Raw genomic sequence first — 23,265 nt, 5'->3', positions numbered from 1 at the left:
CTACTTGCATTGAACACAACAAAGAACAAAGAACAGAGCAATCCAAGATCAGTGCTTCAGGGGAGCACGTTTTGTTCCTGATAACTGTCAGATTTTCTCCATTCATCCATCCATTTACTTTTCTTTTTTTTTTAAAGGCACCAGCCCTTGCTTTAATATGGAACACGCTTAAAAAAAAGATTGTTTTATTAGGGCAACAGCTATGCAAACAATTTGTTTCAGGGTTTTTTTGTTGTTTGTTGGCAGATGGTTTACCCAGGTTGTGAGGAAACCATGGCATAGATGCAGACACAATGCTATCCCAGGCACAACTTCTCTCTTGCTTGGCAAGCGAGAAAAACAGACACAGTGGTGGGTGTGCTCTGCCTTGTACACCAGCGCACCAAGGAGGGGCCAGGAGGGGCCTGAGTATACATGTGCTTAATACTACAAAGGAAAAAATCCTTCCTGTTACAAGCAACAGGTATGCGTGCACTCAGCTCTCACTTCCAGGGCCCAGGCACATGGCCAGCTCAGGTGTAACAGAACTCATTAGCTCAGACAGATCCCCATTCAAACAGGTCTCATTCTCTGAGGGCCAATTCCAGTCTGGAAAAGCTTCAGCTACTTTTGTTCAATGCAGAACCTCAGCAAATCAGCCCAGCAGACGTGTCTTAGCACCATATGCCCAGAAACATGAAGCGTGGAGAGCACGGTGCAGAGACCTGTAGGGCTCCATGGAAGGTCAGCTCAGACCAAGCAGAACTTATCACCTGCCATTCATTGCTGGCACAGAGGCGGCTCCCACAGACCCAGCAGCTCTACGTCATGTATACCCCGGGCAAGGAGAGCTGGCAGCACTGTACCATGGCTGCCTCACACTCTCCGTGGAACCCTTCAGACATACTGAGGCAGGCAGGAACTGAACAGCACGGGCAAAACCATGCACTTCTTCCCTGTCACTCTCCTCCCCTAACCTGTATGGATAAAGAGCAAATTCATCTTTGGAAAGCATTTAATCATTGGCCTCTTCTCAGCTGCCAAACAGGCAGCTGCATGTTTTGTGAAATACAAAATTCCCACTGGAAACATAGAACATACATACATACGTACATATATTACATATAGGGAGGAACGCAGGTGCTGTTTAATTCTAATTGAAGTATTAGGCAAGTGAACTTACTCCAACACTAAAAGTATGTGGCTTTTATGCAGCTCCTTCAAGTCAAAGGCTATAAGGTGATACATATACACATACATGTAAACACACGTGCATATCGATGATCTCAAAGGTCCCTTCCAACCAAGAAGATTCTGTGATATTCCAGAATTCACCCTCTTGGGTCCTCCACCTGTTCTCCTCGTTTCTGAAAGCAGTAAATGTCTTTATACTCTGAGCGAATCAAACTTACTGAAGGTCACAAGGCAGGTAAGTGACATAACTAGGAACAGAATAAGGCCTTTGAATCCTAGATAAGGAGCCCTCTGCAAAGGCTTTCATCTTCAGACAGCTCTCTGGCTTACATGTTCTTCACGTGGGTCTGCTACCATCCTTTAATGATAAATTAATGGAAATGAACACCAATATCCTCCATTTTCACCTTCACTTTCTCTCATTATTACATAATGAGCACACCACCAGGGCAAGCAATCTACTGCAGTTGTCTGCAGCCATAGTTTGTTTATTGTATTTTTTTTCTTGTAATGGAGAATTCAGATTATTGGGGAGAGCAGGAGATTATTTAACCCATTCATCTATCAGCCACTATGCACACATTATTACTATATAAACAAAGGAAGAAGCCTCTGCACATTTTCCTATCATCTAGAGGAGGAGTTGACTACATTTATCTAAGAATCCTGCGTTATCATGACATATTCTATCAGCTTTGCCTTAGAACATCAGAAGACTGAAAAGCAGCTCAGGACTGCATGATTTCTCTGAACACAAGTGTGTCTTGACTTCAGGTTGACCCTGAAATTTTCAGACATTTGGAAAAACTAAAAGTAAATAGTTAGAAATTTGGCGGGCAGTGACCACACAGTGAGAACCTGCCTAAGTCTAAATTCTAGCCTTTTTCTCTGCTATTTATGTGGAGGAGTGGAGAACTTCACTGTAAATGTCAACAACACTTAACATTGTTGTTTCTAATGCGTAAGCTTCTCGCTTGTTTCATTAAAAAAAGATGGGAGACCTTTCCACTCCACAGGGCTTACTGCAGGCATCTCACAGGGTTTACCTTCTGCCTGCCTTGGAAGTAGGCAAACTGGGCTGTTCATGCACTCTCAAGTCACCAAAAGAGGAGGCTGTAATTTTTCAAGGTGTCCATACCAGCCATCTTCCTCAAAAAATCAGCAAGTCTAAATGCCCTTATTGCCAGCAGTAAGTACCCAAATCCCACGCATTAGCGTCAGGGAACAGTGTAATGCTTCAGTTCTTCGTGTTTGCCCAGCGAGCCACGGTCAGCGCCCATTCTCCACCCTTGGTCACCCAGCTGCTACTCCTCTAACCAGCACTTCTAAAGGACACTGGACACCAGCTTCAGCTTTTCGGTATACATTGACTAGAGTGAGCTTGACAGAGATCCCTGAAGCATACCAGTCTCCTCTGCATATGCGTCCCTGTCCCACAATAACAGAATGACACGTGTGTGTCAGCTTCATGGGGAGAGCAAGCTAAACACTATCAATGCTATGGGTTAAACAAATTGCATATTTACAAACAAGTCGTAAGCACAAACCCAGTGCACGCTTTTTTTTTTTTTTACACTACCCAAAAAGTTCAGCTCTATATAAAGTGCCTTCTTCAGCACTTTTTTTTTTTTTTCTCCCTTAAGCTCTTGCTCCATACAGGACCTGAGAAGTGATCTTTGACAGAAGGATTTGCCACCATGGTGCCCAGCACGAGGCCATGGACCTAAGTCCCATCACATATTCTGTCCTACAGCTCTCTCCCAGAAACATCACGTCTAGTGGCAGACAGATGTAATTTGTATTTTAGTGAAGCTGTAAATCCAGTGAGTACAAAAGATATCAAAATGAGTCTGAGATTTCCCACACCACTTCTTTTTATTGATCAGGCAACTTTATGAGGTCTATGCAGGAGAAAAGAAGCTACAAAGACTTCCAGTACTTAGAAGCAAATTGCAAACACATGAACTAGCTCTCAAAGACAGTTAACTACAAACTGCAGGAATCTGTACCCAAATCAGCTCTTGTGAGTGAAAACAAGCAAATGGTTTCTTCAGGTCATTGGCTGTGCCAGCTGAGGTGGTTTGCTCGAGATACACCTTACTAACAGCAGAACTTAAAACTGCCACTACTTCCAATATCACAATACTTCCATTGCTGATTTTTCATGGTACTAAAGCAACATCCATATAATGTTGCATAGATACAAAACAAAAGAAAAAAAAAGAAAGACTGAAGATGCATGGTACCTCCCTAACAATTTTAGGAAAACCTGGCATGTGTTAGATGTAAGCTCTAGAAAGCCCTCAAGGCCTTTTTTTATAACAAGATATAAATAAAATACATAACATTTGGACTCTTGATTTGCATCGTAGTTTTAGAGCCTTCAGGGATTTTCTTTTCTTCACAACCAAGAGTTTGTTTTTTCAGAATACAAGCTTAGTTCCCAACATAATCCCAGGGCTTGGAAAGTTGGAACGTTAATTTAAAAAACAATTATGCCAAAAAATGGGCAACATTTTGCAATAACCACGCATTAACCATTTTGATCCAAACTCAAGTCTGATGCACAGGAAGCAATAAAGCCTGTAGAAACAGGCTAGTTCACGCCAAATGAAAATGGACCTTGAAAGATTCACAATGTGCTGTCCAAAGACAAGTGGGAAAATAAATACAGTTGTTCTAGAGGGCTGTTCTTCCCATTGTTGCTGCATTTTTGATGCCCCTTCACAGGTGGCCAGACAATGTCTTCAGGGCCAAAAAACTCAGTAACTACTACAGGGATTTCTAATCCTCCTGACCCCAGCAGAAGCATTAAGATGTGGCACTTCAAAACACAACAGCCACAGAAGACCTGCTCTTCCCTCTAGGATGTAAAAGACAGGAATAACATTCATGTCTCAACTGCACTTCAACACTTCCGGGAAGAATTCCAGTATGGAGTCACCCAATTAACTGCAAACTTGGGGCACCTTTCCCTTCTCAGACGGTTGGGAGAAAGACTATTGAAGCACATTCAAGAGCAAAGCATAAATTTTGATTGAAAGAAGGGACTGCCCTGGAGGGTTGTACTTTCATCAAGAGAGCTCAAGAGTGAGAATTGATTTAACTTCAAAATTCACAACATAACTTCCCTTTAGAGGCTTTATTCAGAAATGGAAAGCTGATCCTTTACCTCTTCTGAAACTTTTACAGTTTTTCCCTTTAAACCTCTCATTTAGTTTCTTGAGGCTATAAAGTCAGCTAGATTCCCTGGGGAAACAGCATCATTTTTATAGATATATTCCCACGTGATAATGGCAACTATTACCAATTTTGGTCAAATATAAAATTCTAGTGGAAACTAGTTCAGAAATCTGCCTCAAACTCAAGAAGAAACAACAATTTTGTGTTAATACCTACTCTGAACAGAACCAACAGCTATAGATGCTTGTGCTTCTGGCTTATTTGTTAAGGAAGAACACGAAGAACAAAAAAATTCTCACAGTAGGAAAAGTCATCCGTACAACGGACTACAACATAAAGACAAGGTTAGAGAATTAAAGCAGAAAAGAGACACCTCGTTATCAAGCAGATCCAGTTAAACATAGAGAAGGTGTTTGCATGTGGTACTCCAGCCTCTATAAAGAACTGGAAGAGTAGGTTGGGAAAGACCTACTTTTCTGATAGTTTTCCTTTGGGTCAGCTGTAAATTTCAACTGTGATGTCCAAGTGAACATGGTTTTTCAGAGATAAAGTATTGCTCATGCCAAGAAAGTTGATGTGGAAGAAAAAGCTATGCAAAAAAAGAACATGCATGAAAAGAGAGGAGATTTTCTCCCGATAACATTTTGATATGTCAACTTTTGCACGCCCAAAACCTCAACATTTTCACTGAAGATGAATGACATCTCCCCCATGAGACTCACGAAATCACTACTAAGCAGCACTGAACCATGGTTCTTCCCAGAAGGACTAACACAAAAGAAAACATCCAAATAAAACCAAATACGAGAACGATTAACCATTGCACAATACATCTATTAGCATTGGTGCTCTGGGCAAAGGCTTGACTTCTTTGTCACCAAACGTGTCACCAATTCCAGATGCCCCTCTTGTTGAAAATATGAAGTCTCCTGGCCAGTACCACATACTACACTTGATAAAACTGTAGCACTTCAAACACGTTCTTCATATTTTCTTATCACCATGGGGGAGAAATTGTTTCCAAGATTCCTGGTGGGAGGCAAATTCTGAGATGGTGAACATCTTGACATTCACTCCCTAAGAAATAAATATCACCTTCAAAGACAAACTGAGTCAGGGCCAACAAAGCAGCCTCTCCGCTTAAAACAATCTAGCAGGAACAAAGGTAGAAGTGAAGACCTATAATTACTGCTAAGCAATGGCACAATTACTGACTAAATGCATGGAAGAGATATTACATGGATGATGTTTGTTTAGTTTTTTTAGCGTATGCTGTGCCATATGTTTTCAGTTAAGTTAAAAAAGAACTGCAGCAACTCTCCCGTCCTCATTACACAGAAAGGATGCCAGATACTAGCTACTCTTTCTTATGAAAGCCTTTTATATTCTTTAAGCCACATGTACTGAGAAATTCTATTAATAGTCAGGTATTTCTCCAGTCCTGTTTTGTTGCCCTTCTCCAAATAACCCTTTCCTTTTGCTTTAGCTACAGAGGTAAATTTGGGGAGGAGGCCCTCTGGGATTAATAATCTCACTAACACTGTAAACAATTTTTCCATTGCTTATTCATTGACAATTTAACCCCGAAAGCAGTGCACATGATAGAGAATCTCTGCAACAATATGGACAGCACATGCACATTCATAGTTCCATATGTCACACTGATAGAAGCACTGCTAGAAAAGGGTGCAAATACAAAAGAAGAAATGTCAATTAAAAAAAAAATAATCTCAAAGTAACTCGTTTAAGAGCCTGAGATTGCTGGAGTCTCCTTCCTCTTCACAGAAAAGCTGCAAAAAGCAGGCTTGGTGGCTGCTGGGAAAGAAGAATTCCTACAAGCAAATTAGACCCTCGCAAATGGTGAAACGTGGGAGGCACTCCAACAGCCCAGTTAATGCCAAAACAATAGCCTGGGACACAGGAGGGTGCTCGGCAGCCTGAGCTGTCCCCCACAGGACATCTTGACATTTGTAGCTTTTAGAGTTCCAACTTCTTATTATAGTTTGATCTTCTCAACAACTCTTAAGGTTAACCAATTTCATCGTGTTCCTGAATGACATCCCTCCCTTTGGCTATATACACACTAATAAACAAATCAGCAGCAGGCACACTGTCCTACACGAGTCCATACCATTAAAGTGTTAGCACAGCTCCCCAATGGTTTTCATCAGGGCCAACTAATATCCTCCCCTATAATTCTCACGCATTCATAAGGTCACAGGCTAATACAGGCCAGTGACCTTTCTTGATAGGAAGCCTGGATACAGCCACCCTCTTCTGGTGGGGGGCGGGCAGGGAGTTAACCTGTTTGAACAATGAGCTCAACTGCCTTCAGGACCAGAGATCAGTAATTTTATTTATTAATAGAGACGGAGTCATCATTTCCAAGAACTCGTATGTGCACATCCCATTTCTAGAGTCTGTCAAGTCACATAGAGGGAGACAACAAAGCTCAATGTGGCACTAACAGTCTCATTTTTAAAGTAAGTGCTGTAAATATGACACTGGCCTACTTGACAACATGGTCACTCTTCACCATTTAGAAAATCTTGATTTAGATTCTGAAAGATAACCTCATACATTCATAACCAGCTGCAGAAGTCACTGGGTGAAACGTAGAGCCACTGTTACACAAAAGGCTAAACTAGGTATTTGTAGTGACCCTTTGTGGCATTAAACCTATGAGCAAATACACTCACACCTTCTCAGAAATATGAAATATCTATTACTCTCCCTATTCTCTGCACACAGAGAAAGCAAGAGTTCCCACAAAGCGCTACAGTCATCTGTGATGAATGCACTGACACCTTCAATCTGCTGTACCAGCTCCAACACTCCTGACAGTTTGCAGCTTCACTTTGGACCCAGGTTGCTGGAGATTGGGATCAATTAGGATCAATCCTTGGTCCATATCTTCGGTGAACAGAGGCAGAGTCAACAAGTACAACATGTACTAAAACTCTCTGCCCACTTAAGACAGTTTAAGAAAAAGGTACAAACTTATAAACACCTCTTTATCTATTTCTAATACCTTGTATCGGGCACTCAGATACCACTGTTCAAAATGAGCTTGCACAAGACTTCCTACTGTGTGCCTCATCATCAGAAAGTCCTGTTCATAAAGCAGTAGGGTCACCACCTGCTTATTCCTGTGCTGCTTTCTTTTAGCAGACAAGCAATCACTAAGGTGGTTAATCAACGATAGCAGCAGTTTCCAAGCTAACATGAGACGTGCATTATTCCTACTGCAATAGTCCATTTCAGAACCAGTATCATTTGGGGGAAAGTCTAAAAACTTTCATATTCAGAACCTCACTGACCTTGAGGCCTCCTACAAACAAATGCTCTTGGAGAGAGTGGAGCACTCTGGTCATAAAACCCCCTTGCATGGGCTAATGGCCAAATCAGAAAATGACCAATGGAGAAGAGGAGCAAACATTCTTGCATGAAGAAACACGCTTTTTATGTTATACGGAGTACTTTTTAGCATCTGGAGATGGAAGGACTGTCTTTAAAATCAGAAAGATTGAAGATTTCATTGAAGAAAATGAAGATCCCTGATGAACTGTGTCAAAATGATCAGCATACTGCTTTCTCCTTGATATGATCGCCTTTAAAGAGCAGTAGTCCTGCCCTGAAAATTTCTGAGCCATTTCTACTCTTTTACATGTAATTTATACAGATGTGTTATTTCAAATTAGCACAGCTCAGTAGACAATGCTCCTCAAAAGCTGCTTTCCCCTGAAGATTGCAAGACTTGCTCTTGCAATCTTGGAATTGTTCTTTCTTGGACCTGTAAACACCAAGTGATGGATGAAAAAGGACTTCTTTCAGTTCTTTTCAGAGACAAAGCAAAGAAAAACTTAGCTAAGTGTCTGAAGAATAGAGAGAAACTTTAACAAGAGAAAGCAGAAATGGTGGATTAGCCTCTAAGCTGCTAAGGATCTCTTGATTTCATAACTTTAGTACTTTCAAGCTACCACAGATTAGTTTCTAGGAGTTTCTTGGAACTTACAGTACGACTGAAAGTGACCTCATCCTGTAGCTATATTTCACACAAAAAAAAAGCCATTTTGCACTTGGACTAAATCACAGTGACTTGAAAACACCGGATGATATTCACCGAGTTCTCAGCAAAATCTTCCCATTACCAACCCAGCTACAGTCGGTGTCTATAATAAACACCGATGGCCTTTCCCAGTGTGATGCACGTCAGAAATCCCAGCTGGTGGTGTCACAGGGCTTCCTAATGCACAGAGCAGAACTCCTGCCTTGTCTGTTTCAACACAGGCACGTCTCTCTCTACACTTTCTCAGCCACCCCGACTACTCTTTTTTCCCATGCACATCCCCGCTCTGATAGTCTTCATCTCGCAGCAGCACGTGACTGCGCTCCGCGCTGCCTGCCTGGGTCAGTTGTTTGGATATCATGAGATTGCCCTGACTGAAAGCCCTAATGAGGTGCTGATCCCATCATCCAACCACTCAGCTGAGCCAGAATGCATCCCATGGGACAGCCAGAAAAGACTGATGCAAGAATTCCAAGTGATGTGTAACATGAAAGGGCGCCATTCGCATCACTAGGACTCACAGCCTGTCAGCACGGCCATTAGAAATCCTGGGCTACAGAGATTTATAATTCAACCCTCCCACACACAGAACTTGCTCCAGACTGAAACTTGGCACAAAATTCAGTCCCAGGAGGGCATTAGAAAAATAACCCATTCAACGGTTTCCGTCCCATGGCTTCAGCTCACAGCCATTTAAATAATGGCAATTTCTCATTTCTCTTTTTAACTGAGGAAATCCAATATAAAACACCAGATTTACATAACATTGCAGTGGTGATACAAGCTGGCAACAAACCCAGGGAGAAGGCTGCCAGAGCCGTTCCGTCATCCCCTTTTGGTGAATTTCTCCATTTGGATTCAGTTTAACGGAATGATTTTTATTAGGTCTAGCTGACATCATGTGTAATTGCAAATCCCACCTCCACGTTGGTCAGGCAGCTTGCCCTAGCTTTCTACACCTTGTGTGCCTGTTAGAAGGGGACAAGCCCTCCTGTGGTCAACACAGCCTTCCACTTGTGCTGCCACTGTTATTTCTTTGCTTCAAACTCTGCTGGCTGATTTAGAGGACAGTAATTAGTTGCCTATTGAGCTGCAAAAGACCAACTGGACAAGGAATGGACATATACAAAACAAAGAAGGGAATTGATGCAAGCCAAAAGAAATTTGTCAGTAGAGCCCTTGATTTGATCAGAGATTGTTCTGACAGCTACCACATCTGCTTCCAGGGAGAGGGACAGACCCAAGCCTATTGTGGCTGCAGTCCTTTGTCCACCAGGTATTTCAATTCCTCTGGAGGCCATCTGTAATCTTGAATTTGTCAGTGGGGAAAAAAAAAAAAAAACCTTGGATGTTGATGCAATGCTATAAGCACTTCGTAATAAATACATCAGACTTCAGTAAGTCTGCAGCAAATCACTGCTATGACCATAACCCTTCTGCTCCACCACTATTCACCCAGAGAGGCTCTTGGTGGCACATGCGGGATACAAGCAGTTTATGTCACCCACAAAATATACCCTTTGCTGTGTGGGCTACTGGCTCCCATCTCATCACCACCAGCACCACTCTTGTTCTCCCACAGCATACCTGAGACACAGCCTTTGCTGCCACACTCCAGCTGGAGGACAGGGCATATTACAAATCACCACCAAAGCATCTGAACAAACTTCTATTTGTTATACAAGTCTACAAATGGCACAACTATAAAATAATTATACAACCAAAAGATTTGTATCAGAGGTCAGCACCGAGGCTCCAATACTCAGAAAGAGGAGTCCTTCGTATTCTCTACAGAATTACCAACTTAAAGGTACATTAAATCAGTTGGGACTCTCTTTGCTGTCAGCCAAGATGTTACAAGATGCTACAGCAGTTAATGTCAAAATGCTTCTTCCAGAATGATGGTACATCTAAATTGCTATTGTTACACTAACTCTCACCATGTGCTAAACCATCCTCTCTAAGACAAGCCTCTGAAATCCACTTTCCAACTGTAAAAACCCTTTTGAGCTTGAGAGCTACAAGTACAACGTTCCTCTAGAACAGGAAAAAAGTTGGGACCAAGAGACAACCTGAGCTTTCAATACAGAAAAGCAAGATGTGTCATCTGCAGAATGATCACCTTTTCCAACAGCTGTACAGTTTTCTCATACCTTGTCCTTTAATTCCAAAGGGGGGTACAAAGTCCCTGATACGTGCCCATTTCCTGAAGGAATCATCCAAGAACATCGGTGCCGGCTTTGAGAACCTGAGAAAACCAAAATGAGAGAGAAATTAACTCCTGAACTAGGAAGGATAATTTTTTTGTAGGGGGGTTGAGAGAAACCATACTCAAGTGCTGATTCTACATTTTTACCAGCAATACAGTAACATGGAAGATTTTCCTTTCACCCAAAGGCACTCGCAGTGAAACAAATCTGTCTGAATTTGTGCCATGAGGACACCCAAAACACTCTGGTTGTCAGCCTGGCAATCACTTCCACTCAGCAATTTAGAGCTTCCACACTATTGTTTGACTATTAATTTAGTGACAATAAATTGTAAATTGGAACCAGAATTTAGCCAGTTTTACTTCCAGCTTTGTAAGCACAAGCCAATTCATGTGCTGTCTACGTGAGCATGTGAGGAAGGGGTGTGGAGTTGCCTTTATATTGTACATTACATATAAGCCTGCTGCTCTGTGCAGGTACAAATGCACTGGGCAAATGCATGTGGAGAGCAAGGCTGGGGTCATCGGCTCCCATGGCTGCTTCTGCCTCACTCATATGCCCATACACAGCAGCTATCATAACACAGGCAAGAAAGGAAATGGTTCAGATCATGAAGCAGCACTGAACTTACAGAGAATGGAAATTCAGTACAGATGTAGGTGTTTTATTCTACATTCATTAACACATAAATGATTCAAGAGAGGTCCTTGCCAAACCAAACAGTTGTGATCTATCCAAACTCATTTACGAGAGAGAGAACTAGTCCTTCTTAATCATGTCATTATGGGAATACATTATCCTAATTACACCCTCAACAGACAAACACTGCAGCTACTAAAAAATGGTCTCTTCTAGAAACAATTAGTACAGTGGAAGGAAACAATTAGCAAAAGAAACTACAGAAATATTAATTTTCATATAGGACCATTTCATCATCGAGTTCCAACCCCCCTGCCATGGGCAGGGACACCTCCCACTAGAGCAGATTGCTCAAAGCTCCATCCTGCCTGGCCTTAAACACTTCCAGGGATGGGGCACCCACACCTTCTTTGAGCAACCTGTTCCAGTGCCTCATCACCCTCACAGTAAAGAACTTCCTCCTAGTATCTAATCTAAATCTCCCCTCTTTCAGTTCAAAACCGTTACCCCTCATCCTATTCCTACACTCCCTGATAAAGAGTCCCTCCTCACCTTTCCTGTGGGCCCCCTTCAGGAACTGGAAGGGGCTAGAAGGTCTCCCTGGAGCCTTCTCTTTTCCAGGCTGAACAGCCCCAATTCTCTCAGCCTGTCCTCACAGGAAAGGTGCTCCAGCCCTCTGATTATCTTCGTGGCCTCCTCTGGACTCAGTCCAATAGGTCCATGTCCTTCTTATGTTGAGGACCAAAGATCTGGACCAAGAGGATTCCCTACAATAAGGCTTAAAAGTTGTGCAGTGTAAATAAAGCATTTAGCTAGTTAAGAGCACTGAACAAAAGAGAAGGTACAGGCTGTAAGGTCAGGCTTCAGGTCAGAAGTTGGTATTATTTACAGATGCAATTAACTAGTCTATTTGCAAGTCATGCACCGGGAAAAGACAGTTTACAGTAGTCTGACATGGAGTATTGGATGTCTGTCCCTAATGCAGATTCCCCCTTACAAGGTGCCTGGTAAAACCAGGAGGAAGGTCAGATCCTCCTGGGACCCAAGGGGACTTCCCAAAGGCAGCTGAAGCAGGACTCATCTGATGCTCTATATGTTCCCTCCGCATATAACCAAAGTGATGCCCAAAGAGAAGGGTGAAGTGACCATTGGCTTTGTGATTGTATGCGTTACAAGTAAACTTCCAAGATTTTTCTAGCAAAGAACACAATAGCCTTAGACCACCTACTATTATTTGGTAATATTTAACAACATCGTACACGGAGACAGAGAAACTGACTTTTAATTCGTATTTTTTGCTTCATTTAAAGAGGAAGGAGGAACAGTTTTGGGGGAAATACTATATCCATATGGGGAAAAAAGAGCAAATTAGAGGATATTTAGCTCCCATAAATCTTGAAGGTAATTCCATTTTGGAAATATTAAGAAATCATGAATGCTGTAAGCTCATGATCTATGAGAAGTGCTTTGCCACCTCAGTAAATTAGAGCAGGCCAGAACTGATGTCCAGCAGTGACAGGGAAACGGTGTCTGCCAGACCACTCCAGGAGCATGGCTGTTCTGTCTCGGCTCTGAAGCGCGTCTGGCATATTCTAGGACCCTTCAGGAAATATCAGGATATGCCTTAAACAGGCCATGGGAATGCTCTCTGCAGAGCACCTAAAATACATTCCAAGGAATGCGTGGGAGTTTGTCAAAGAGAAAAAGTAAATGTTTCTGAATGATGTTAAATTTTGTATCTACTGAGCAGCTTACATATGGGATGCTGCGTTTTACCTGAGTCATCTGCCGGTCCTGCCTAAAGGCAGGTGGGCTTCACCCACAACCACAGCTCCAGACCTGAAATAGGCTTGTGCTCTGTGGGCAAACAGCACATAAAGCAAGAGTTTTGATTTTTTCAAATTTGATTTTTAACCACTTCCTTTCTACCCCACCTCAAACTCCAAAACAGACATAATGCAACCCCATAGCACATGGCAGCCACTGAAAAGGTGAGAAATTTGGGTGCCTGGGGCACCTGCATGATTTTGGAGAGAAATGCCAAGCATCTAAAACCACTAGTTTGAATGGCATACCCCAATAAAACAGCAAATGACATCTAATTAGACAAAATCTGGACTCAATGATCTTAAAGGTCTTTTCCAACCTAAATGATTCTATGAAATGCTGGATATGATAATTACGAGGTACAGTCCAAATCTCTCCCAGCTCTCAAGTTTGCATTCCTTATACAAAGACATTCCTTATACAAAATCTCTAACACAATTTGTCACTGCACACAGCAAAAGGAAGCGTACTGCCAGGAAACTATTCATAAATGAGATTCTATATACACAAGAAAGTGCGATACATATTTGTGCCTAGGAGATTACGGCTTATGCCACAAAAAAAAAAAGTTACATTTCCAGTTATTTTCTCCCTGACAAGTAAGAAGATTTGTGACCCAAAAAATTTTCTACCTGGAGGGCTGAACCAGCCTGCCTGAAGCTCCCCAGCCAAGTTTTCTGACCATTTCCATTCTGTCCTTGATACACAGATCCGTTCACAGCTACTCCTCTCTGATGTGTGCTGAGGTGTTCAATCAACATCAGCAGCGTTAACTTCCCAAAGTACAGTGCAAATCCCAGACCAGCACCGCGCCATCAAAGCAGCTATTGAATGACTTCAGGTATTTAATCTTGACTAGAATTGGCTCCCTACTCCTACCTGCTGCTTTCAAGGCAATTAATACATACATGTGTAGAAGGGAATAAGTTACACCAGAGAGAAAGTAAAATAAGTAAACCGATCAATAGTCTTTGCGTAGAACAAGGAAGGAGGAAGATAAGGCCAAGTCCCTGAAAGAGTAGAGGAAACCACATGGCACCACATTTCTAGAAACCGTGACACTAAGGAAAGGCAGATTGGCAGCCACTAGGATCCACTGAGGGGTTATTTCTCAGATATTTCACAGAATCACATGGGGTTGGAAGGGACCTCTGGAGATCATCTAGTCCAATCCCCCTGCCAAAGCAGGTCCACCTAGAGCAGGTTGCACAGGAACTTGTCCAGGTGGGCTTTGAATGTCTCCAGAGAAGGAGACTCCACCACCTCCCTGGGCAGCCTATTCCAGTGCTCTGCCACCCTCAAAGTAAAGAAGTTCCTTCTCATGTTTAGGTGGAACTTCTTATCTTCAAGTTTGTGCCCATTTCCTCTTGTCCTATCCCCAGGTACCACTGAAAAAAGACCGGCCCCGTCCTCTTGACATCCACCCTTTAAGTATTTCCTTCCCTTTATTTTCCCCTCCTCCTTTAAGCCACCCTACCCTATTGTTCCTTCTTTAGTTAGGGAGACTCAGCAGCAAAGAAAAACTGGAAGCTGAAGGAAAAAACAAAATGCTGCTAGAACCTCATGTTCTATATAACCCGCACACTCCACTTCTAAAAAGACATGAACAGCCTTTTTTTTTGTTCAAAAAAACCAAAAAACAAAACACACAAAAGAATGACTTTTTTTTCCCAGCATGACTTCTACCCTCTCTTTTGTTTGCTTATGCTCAGAAGCATCCATGGTTAGAGAGAAAGCACAAAATCTACCAATTTTATTAATTAAATGGTCAAAATATAAACCAAAGCACTCTAGCACTGAACAATTAGCTCCGATAGAGGCATTTATAAAAGTACAGAGAGAAAATCTAACCTAACCTTTTCCTTTTTCTCCCTAGTGAGACCTAGATGTGTGTTCTCTCCCTTGCCTCCCCCTTCTCTGGGGAGCAGCATGGTGCGATCACATAGGGAACGAGGAGGCTTGTGATGTCCTGATTTCACATCTCTTATTGACATTAATCCTCTGTCAAAAATCCAAGCAGCTCAAGGATTCCTCAAGCAGCTGAAAAATTTAAAAAACTTTATTAATAAGGATTAACCCCATCCTACAACCAACATACTACTTTTACTAAATCAGCAAATAAAAGAGCAAAAAAAAATGGAAGGCTGCAAGAAGAAAATCTCTAACAGGCCAAAAATTAAGTTGATCTTAACAAACTGCAGCTATAGTCTAAAAGAAAATCAGATAATACAGTAAAGATTCATACTGTATTGAAGTAATATAAAGTAACTTCATACTGAAGAACGGCCACACTAGGTCAGTGCACCCTACCACTGCCATTAGAGACCCTTAGTTCCTCTTTGGAAGAGACTGTGAGCCACTGATACCTATCCATCTTCTCCCATGCTATATGTGCCTACAGACCCTGAGTGTACCTACTACCAGGCTGAAAAGCCCTCAACTATTTGGCCATTCTCCATACAGATGCCACTGAATTGTGCTGTGGTACAACACTGCTTTGCTTTGCTCTCTGCCCTTTCCTAATAACTAGCATTTGGGTTCTGTCCATTACTGAGCTGGTGTAATCACTTGTTCCTTCGCAGCTCTGTCAGAAGAAAGCATCTGGAACATCCATCAGCCTTCTTGTTCTCTTTGCTCTCCGTCACCTAGTAGGTTGTTTAAACTCATCACTGCAGGCATTTTCCCATTGCCTGCTCGCTGCTCTATTTAGAGCCGAACCAGCTGCTCCAACATATCTTAAAGGGCCTCCATACTCTGCACTGTGGTTCATAGACAGAACATTGTCATACTATTGCAGAAAAGATAAACATCCTATCATGACTGAAAAAATGTAAGTATCACAGCTGTAAAACCTGTTAAGTACTCCACTTTATTCAGAATCAGAAAGCATCAGCTCAAGGACCATGGGCCTCACGCGAAGAACATGAACAAACCAGAAACAGACTGTAGGAGAGCTGTGAAAAAGATCTAAGGTCTAGAAAACATGATCTCTGAGGTAAGCTAGAAAGAAATGAATTTGTTTAGTCTAGAGAAGAGAAAATGGAAAGAGGACATAATAAGCCATTAAAAATTGTGAGGCTGCTGCAAAAGAGAAAGGTAGTATCTCCATATCCCTGATAAATAGAAATAGTAGCCCTGAGCTTAAAAGGCAGCAAAGGAAACTTCAACATCAGTAAAAGGTTTCTTATGCTTGGGATTATTACACATTGAAATCTATTGCCTGGACATGGGTTACAGAATCTGCATCAACTACATTAGTTTCTGATTTTATTGTATTATTTTTAAGAACAAGTTTGCATCTGTCCAGCATGGGTTAGTCACAGCTGTGCGTACTTTTAAGAAGGAAAATTCAGTAGATGATCTTTTAAAGCTTTGCACAGGTCTATTTCTTTTAAAACCATTTTCACACTGGGACAATGTTGCTAAGAAGTGACCAAGTACCCAAGCTACAGTGTGCTGCAGTTGAGAATCAAGAGCTACCCCTCAGACTCCTTGGGATTCTGAAGTACTTACCTTCATATACGGTAATCAAATTTCAGTACAAACACAACTGCAGATAAGCAGCACATGGATTTTGCGAGCCTGTTGCCTGCCAAGACTGCTTTCTGTTTGTACCCTGTACCTTTGTGATAAACAGGAAGACACGTAAAGTTTAACCTTTCTCTAGTCATTAATGTCTTGCGCTTACGCACCACCAAGGCACAAAAATCAAAGACTGATTTAATATCAGCTCAGTACCTCCTGCTGACTATGTTCTGACATGCATAAGGTCTAACAAACTGCCCTGAAGAGCTTACCTAGAATGTGTCTATATAATGCAAATAATCACTTTGGGGACTGAAAAATTTTGAGAGAAACTATTAAAGACAAAAAGAAACCAGATTGCCTGCTCCAACCAAATCCTCAGACTTTCCTACTGATTCTCCAAATGCTTGAGACAAAAAACCACACAAGCACACACACAAAAATAACAAGAAGTTTGGTTTAAAGGTTAGCTTCCTTTCAGGGAAAGAAAAAAAAAAAAAAAGGGCAAAAAAATCCTAAGCTATAAAATTCAGACAAGGCAGAAACTTTGTCCTGACCTGCCTCATGGTGCAGCATATAAGACAACATGCAAAATTTGTCATTGCTCACCGAACCCTCTAATACGAAAACAAAACTATGCAAGGGTGAAAAGCCAACTTCTAGACAGCGTAGAATGATGTTAGTTTAAAAACCAGTCTCCTAACATCATTTCAATGTCATAGTTTGTTTTTCATGTGTTATTGTCAAAGATGCAAGATTGAATTACAGCTAGTTTTTCCTACCAGAAGCCAGGTGGGGTGTTCAAGGCCTTCTGAGGGAGCACTGAGCCAAACAGATGAGATTACGTAGTATTTGGAAACATGATGAAGGTGAGCAAAAGCAGACTGTAATTACTGCCTGAGTTTTCAAAGCCTTCTGTGCAAATAAAAAAATGAGATGAGGAGGGAAGGAGAAAGGGTCCAATCCTTCCCCCTAGCAGAAAGAGTCAGCTCACATGGAAGATACCAGCCAGCAACTCTGCCAGTTGGCCAAAGTTTAGCACCATTACGTTCCTGCTCATGTTCCACTGGGACAGGAAAGGGATTGTTCTTTCTAATGAAAAAGAATAGGACAGCAGTTACCTAGGCTAATTGCTGCTGTGCAACATTGCACTCCCAAAAGGCAGGGAAACTGGTTTTTCTGGTGAAGATATAACACGCATTCCAGAAAGCTGCAGATGATGGGCTGTCATGGTTTAACCCCAGCCAGCAATTAGGACAACGCAGCCGCTTGCTCACTCTCCCCCAAATAGGGATGGGGAGGGAATCAGAAGAGTAAAAGTGAGAAAAAACTTGTGGGTTGAGATACAGACAGTTTAATGGGCAAAGCCAAAGCCAAGCACGCAAGCAAAAGAAAACAAGGAATTCATTCACTCCTTCCCACCAGCAGGCAGGTGTTCAGCCATCTCCAGGAAAGCAGGGGTCCATCACAAGTAACAGTTACTTGGGAAGACAAATGCCATAACTCTGAACATTCCTTCCTTCCTTCTTCTTCCCCAGCTTTAAATACTGAGCATGACATCACATGGTATGGAATATCCCTTTGGTCAGTTAGGGTCAGCTGTCCCGGCTGTGTCTCCTCCCAGCTCCTTGTGCACCCCCAGCCTGCTCGCTGGTGGGGCAGTGTGAGGAGCAGAAAAGACCTTGACGACCAAACACATCAACACTGCTGTCATCCCAAATCCAAAACATAGCCCCACGCCAGCTGCTAGCAAGAAAGTTAACTCCAACCCAGCTGAAACTGTGACATGGGCACAGTTTCCACCACCGATCTGTTATCTTCTGTCATAGATACTAATTAAGCGGTTTGTTAAAATGCAGTGACTGAACTTTGCTTTTATAAAGCCATCTTACCCTTCTCTTTATTCTACTTGCAGAGAAAAGTTAATCCACAGCCGTACCATCACCAGCAACTCTCCCCACCCACCGCTCGGTTCCTGCCACCATCAGCACGTTTGACTTTCCAGAACTCCTGGCAGTCTTACAGTAGAGCACATGAAATTGCACGTCACTGTTTCAAAAGCCTCTAATCTTGTTTTCACCTAGCACGTTATTTAATGTATATATCTATCTTGATGTTATCCTACTGTATAAGAGCAATTTTCATATTTGAAAGCATTGAAGGGAATAGTGAAATCTTTAGCGGCCTTCATAACACATAATAATGCCACTGCAGGAGGAGCCTGGAATACTTAATTCTTCCGTCTAGAACAGACGGCACATATAGTTTTTGTGCACGTAAATCAAGAAAGCTAAAAAGAAATTGGTACGTATGTAGAGAATAGCACAATGATGAAAAAGAGCCTTCAACCATCAGCTAAACCAAAACCGCACATATTGTTCAGCACAAGCACAGAACAGATGTGACTGCTCTGTCTGCGTACAGCACAGGGGAGGCAGCATGGAAGGAAAAGAGCTCTTTTAACAAACAAACAAAGACATATGAGTACGACCTGATCACGATGCAGTCAGCTGAAGTAAGGTTTAAAACGGGTAAGCTCCAAAACAGGTTTGTGATGGAAGCCGAGGAAAACAGGGAAGTGCAAAACAAATTACTTGAGTGAAGCTTGGTCAGTTTATGAAAGGGGTTGGATGATTTGGTGTCTGCAGAGGCAGGGGACTGGACTTCGTAATTCATTCAGTTCCTGAATGCCTGATGTTCCTTCACCTCTGGCATATTGATCTTATCCAGGTCAAAAATCTGCTTGGAGCAAAAATTTCCTGCCTAAGTCTTACTAGAGTGAGGATACTGGCAGAGAAATGTCAATGTTTCAAGCATCTTTACTGAAACAGATGGGTTGTTCTGAGAGAAAACAGTCTTAATGTTTTCAAGGCTCAGATTCTTCCAGAATGATCAATGCCATTTCAGAACCCAGACAAAAAATTCCTTTTAAGATGATATGGAAATTATTTATCTACTGCACACACACCACGGCATCAACAGAGGTATTGTCAGCTGTTCTGATTTTCTTACACAGAGTCCAATATTCTGAAAAGTTCTGTGGAACCCAGTTCCTCGTATCACACTCCTGCGAGAATCTCAGCTTTCACATTAAAAAAACCCCAAAGCAAATAAAAAATATTTTCCTAGCCTAATAGCTGGAAATAAGACCTCAATAACTAATAAAGGCTCAGAAACTTGAGGAAAAATAAAAAGAAACCATTCTTTTCAAACTGCATGCATATTCTGTCCGGACTCATTATTACTGAATATTTTTGTAGGTTGCAATTCTCATCAGTGCAACTCCCAACAGTGACTTTAAGGTGTTCCTGAGAAAGCCTCCCCAATGAAAATGCGGGCAAAGGACAAGTCTGCCTGCAGACAAACAGGAAATGAAAGCAAAACAATAAAAGTGAGGGGAGAAAAAAAAAAAGTCTGTAGAAGCCATTGCACCAATACTTGCCTACAGCACACAAGACAGGCAGATAATTAAATGCAAAGAAGCACAGACAAGAAGTAAATTGTTCAGCTTCTTTGTACACTACATAAATTGAAGACAATCACACAGATAGTCCATTGTCATGTTTCTTAGAATTTTTTGTCAGTTATTTTCAAAAGATTTCATTTAAAGTCATCACAAGCTGGGTTTGACATAAAAAGCTGACGTAGCATTGACAATATCAAATCAAGTCTACAGTTCCATTGAGAAAACAAGAAGATATGAACTAGAAACAAGAACAAACTCTGCAGCAAAAACAAGAAGGGACTGAAAGCGTGAGAGATGTTCTCTCTGAACATTTTGAAATTGGACAAGTTTTTTTGGTTGGAAAAGTTTGCACGATGTCAGTTTGCACCATTCAGAAGGTGGACATCCTAACTAAAAAAACAGTGAGGGTGGAAATGTTGTCCGCTGAGCAAATTCCTACTGCCTAAACAATTTACCTTGGCATGCTCCTTCTTGTAGGAAGTTGTTCAAGAAGCAGTTGTGTGATTTTCGAGCTTGCCTAGTAGTCAAAGCAGTGTAATTCATCCGACCAGAGAATAGGCTTTTTTTCTTCTATTAAGTGAAACTGGATAAATATAGCTTTAGGTGCCATCTCCCAGGTACAGCCACCGGATGTGTATTTGTACGATGCATATTAAAGAAAAAAATCACTAATATCTGAAAAATATGACTTACTAAAAAACAGTTACAGATAGATTACAAAGCTGCTATTAATGAGATTCATATCAATCCCGATGGGAAAAATTCCAGATGTGTTTCTGTAACTGCTGCACAATACACTTCACATTGCAGTGCAGGACGAACTGGGGGCAGCCAGTTATTACTATTTAAGGTTCAGACAGAGGCTTTTTCTTCCTTAAACCAGATGCAAAAACCTCCAAGGTTTTTTGCATCTCAGGCTCAGACTGGGAACCTAAACAAAAAAAAGGGGCCAAAATGTGCATCCAAATTGGAAAAAGTGTTTTCAGAGGGGGCTTTTCTCCCCAAGTGCCTCTGCCAGCAGGTCCCTCTGTCACAAGAAAATTACTGGTATGGGAGACAATGGACCCTGTGCTCAGTTTCATGTAATTCTCTGTCACCTTATTAATTCCAGCCCTTAGCCTAAGAGTTATCTGTAAAGGAAAATGCATTAAAATCTTCCAGATAATATCAGCCCTGTTTAATATAAGCCTCTCTCCTTTGGTCCCATGGTTTTAAAAATAAACAAGTATTTTAACAAAACAAGGGTAAGACACTGAGCTTGTAAAACCTCTTTCTGCGTACTGTTTCCAGAGATAAGGCACAGAGACTGGACACTGGCAAAAGTTTCCATGTAAGAGGCCACCTGACAAAACTGAAAGGATTTACTGACTCAAGGAGCAAGTGAGTGCAGTGGAGAAAACTGCAAACAGTAGAGAGCACAGACAGCTATATCGTTTCTTCATCATCCCACACAGAAAGTGTCTGGCTTGAGTTAGAGATTAGACAGGGAAGACGAGACTGGGGGTGCCACTCAACTACTCTGACAAAAAAAAAAAAAAGAACCATGAACGACGCTGACTTCTTCGGTCCTACTTGCAACACAGGTGTAAAAAAATAAGAGCCATCTTTCCAGCCAGCACACTTATGGCATCCTCCGACAGGGGTCCTATGCTCTCTTGTGTCCCCAAATCCAAGTCCAACACACATCTGGCACCAGACTGTTGTCGTGGTTTCGGCCGAATTTACCAAAACCGGACCGACAGATGGCCCTTCCCCCCCTTCTCCCCCCCAAAAAAGAGGAGAGAGGAGGAGAAAGAGATAAGGAGATTCAGAAGTTTAGAATGAACTAAACTACTTTAATGAAGAATTAATATTAAAATAAAAATAAAGAAGAAAATAATGAAATAGATACAATATATACAAAACCGTATCAAGCTCCCAGGATGACAGTCACGTCACCGGCAGGCACTGGGGAAGTCCCAGACTGGACTCAGTGACGAATGGGAACTGGATTCCAGCTCTGGAGTCAGGAACACATGGATCGGGATCAAAGGCAGATGAACAGACAGAGTCCTCTCTGGACGTCGGCCATCGCAGGAAGGGGGCTGACCCTTTGATCCCTCAGCTTTTATACTGAGCATGGGGCAGATGGGATGGAATACCCCAGTTGGTCAGGTTTGGGTCACCTGTCCTGTCCACTCCTCCCCACTGATGTGACCCCTCTACGTTTTTTCCGTTTCTGACCCCCTAAGGGGGCAAATAACGAAATTGGCTGACCTTGGTTGTTACAGCAATAAGTATAAGCAAGGGCCTCTCCACATACCATTCCTTGGCATGGAGCACAAACATTGGTCTTATTCTGAGAACGAGCAGTTTTCTCCACAATATGCCGTTAATTTCAGAGAGTTAGAGGAGGCCTAGCTAGGATGTAAAGTTACAGAACAGAAAATTGGTTCGGTTTTACTTCAAACCGGGACAACTGTACAGCAAGAACAGCACCCACAGCAGTCACTTCAAAGGACTCTGCTCTGAGAACTCGATGGATGCCTGGAGCACAAGGTAAGCTCTTAAAAGCCTGCTCTCCAAAATGCTACAGATCTTCAGGGGGAAATCGATATCCTCCCTGATTCACTAATCAAAGCAGAGAGACCCTCCCAGTTATTCTCATTGTACCATCTGAAGAACAGTACAACAGTCCTCCTCATTCCAGGAACTTTTCAATGGGATAGTTCATTTCAACAAGTTCCCACAAGAAAAGCCAGTAGAAAAAAGCATGCTGCTGGTTTATGCAATTAAGATTTATGTAAGACACTGAAATAAATACTAAATATTATTAGTTACTAAAGGAAATGGTTTTGGTGAAGATGAGGGGATAAAAAACCCCACACAAATATGTCTTCTCTTTCAGTACCCGTGATAAAGAAAGCACTTTTCCTACAGCTGTGGGAAAGAAAACAAGACATAACGGTGAAAGTTGAAGTTACACATCTTTTGGCTGTTATCAAAGGGAGCTATAACACACGGACAAAATGCAGTCTGAGTGATACCGAGTTCCAAACCAAAGAAATGCTTCAGGCATATTTATTGTTGCTATTTGTATTCACTCCAGAATATTACAAAGGGCAGTGAACATTGTCGATCCACTACTTTTGTCCCAGTAGTAACATTTAATTGCGTGAATTGCATTCAGCCTT

General features: G+C 41.9%; 1 protein-coding gene across 7 annotated transcripts in view; it reads right to left on the bottom strand.

The window, feature by feature from the left end:
* The window catches only part of ST3GAL3 (ST3 beta-galactoside alpha-2,3-sialyltransferase 3), a 185,132-nt gene that overhangs the window by 64,889 nt on the left and 96,978 nt on the right, over positions 1–23,265 (bottom strand). For all 7 annotated transcript variants that reach the window (XM_074151206.1, XM_074151209.1, XM_074151207.1 and 4 more), the window contains one exon: positions 10,579–10,673. In XM_074151206.1, the coding sequence (XP_074007307.1) occupies positions 10,579–10,673 (95 nt within the window). The remainder of the gene's footprint in view (positions 1–10,578; positions 10,674–23,265) is intronic.

The sequence above is a fragment of the Numenius arquata genome, chromosome 8, assembly GCF_964106895.1.
Source record: "Numenius arquata chromosome 8, bNumArq3.hap1.1, whole genome shotgun sequence".
Lineage (NCBI taxonomy): Eukaryota > Metazoa > Chordata > Aves > Charadriiformes > Scolopacidae > Numenius > Numenius arquata.
This window is presented reverse-complemented; position numbering and strand designations above follow the sequence as displayed.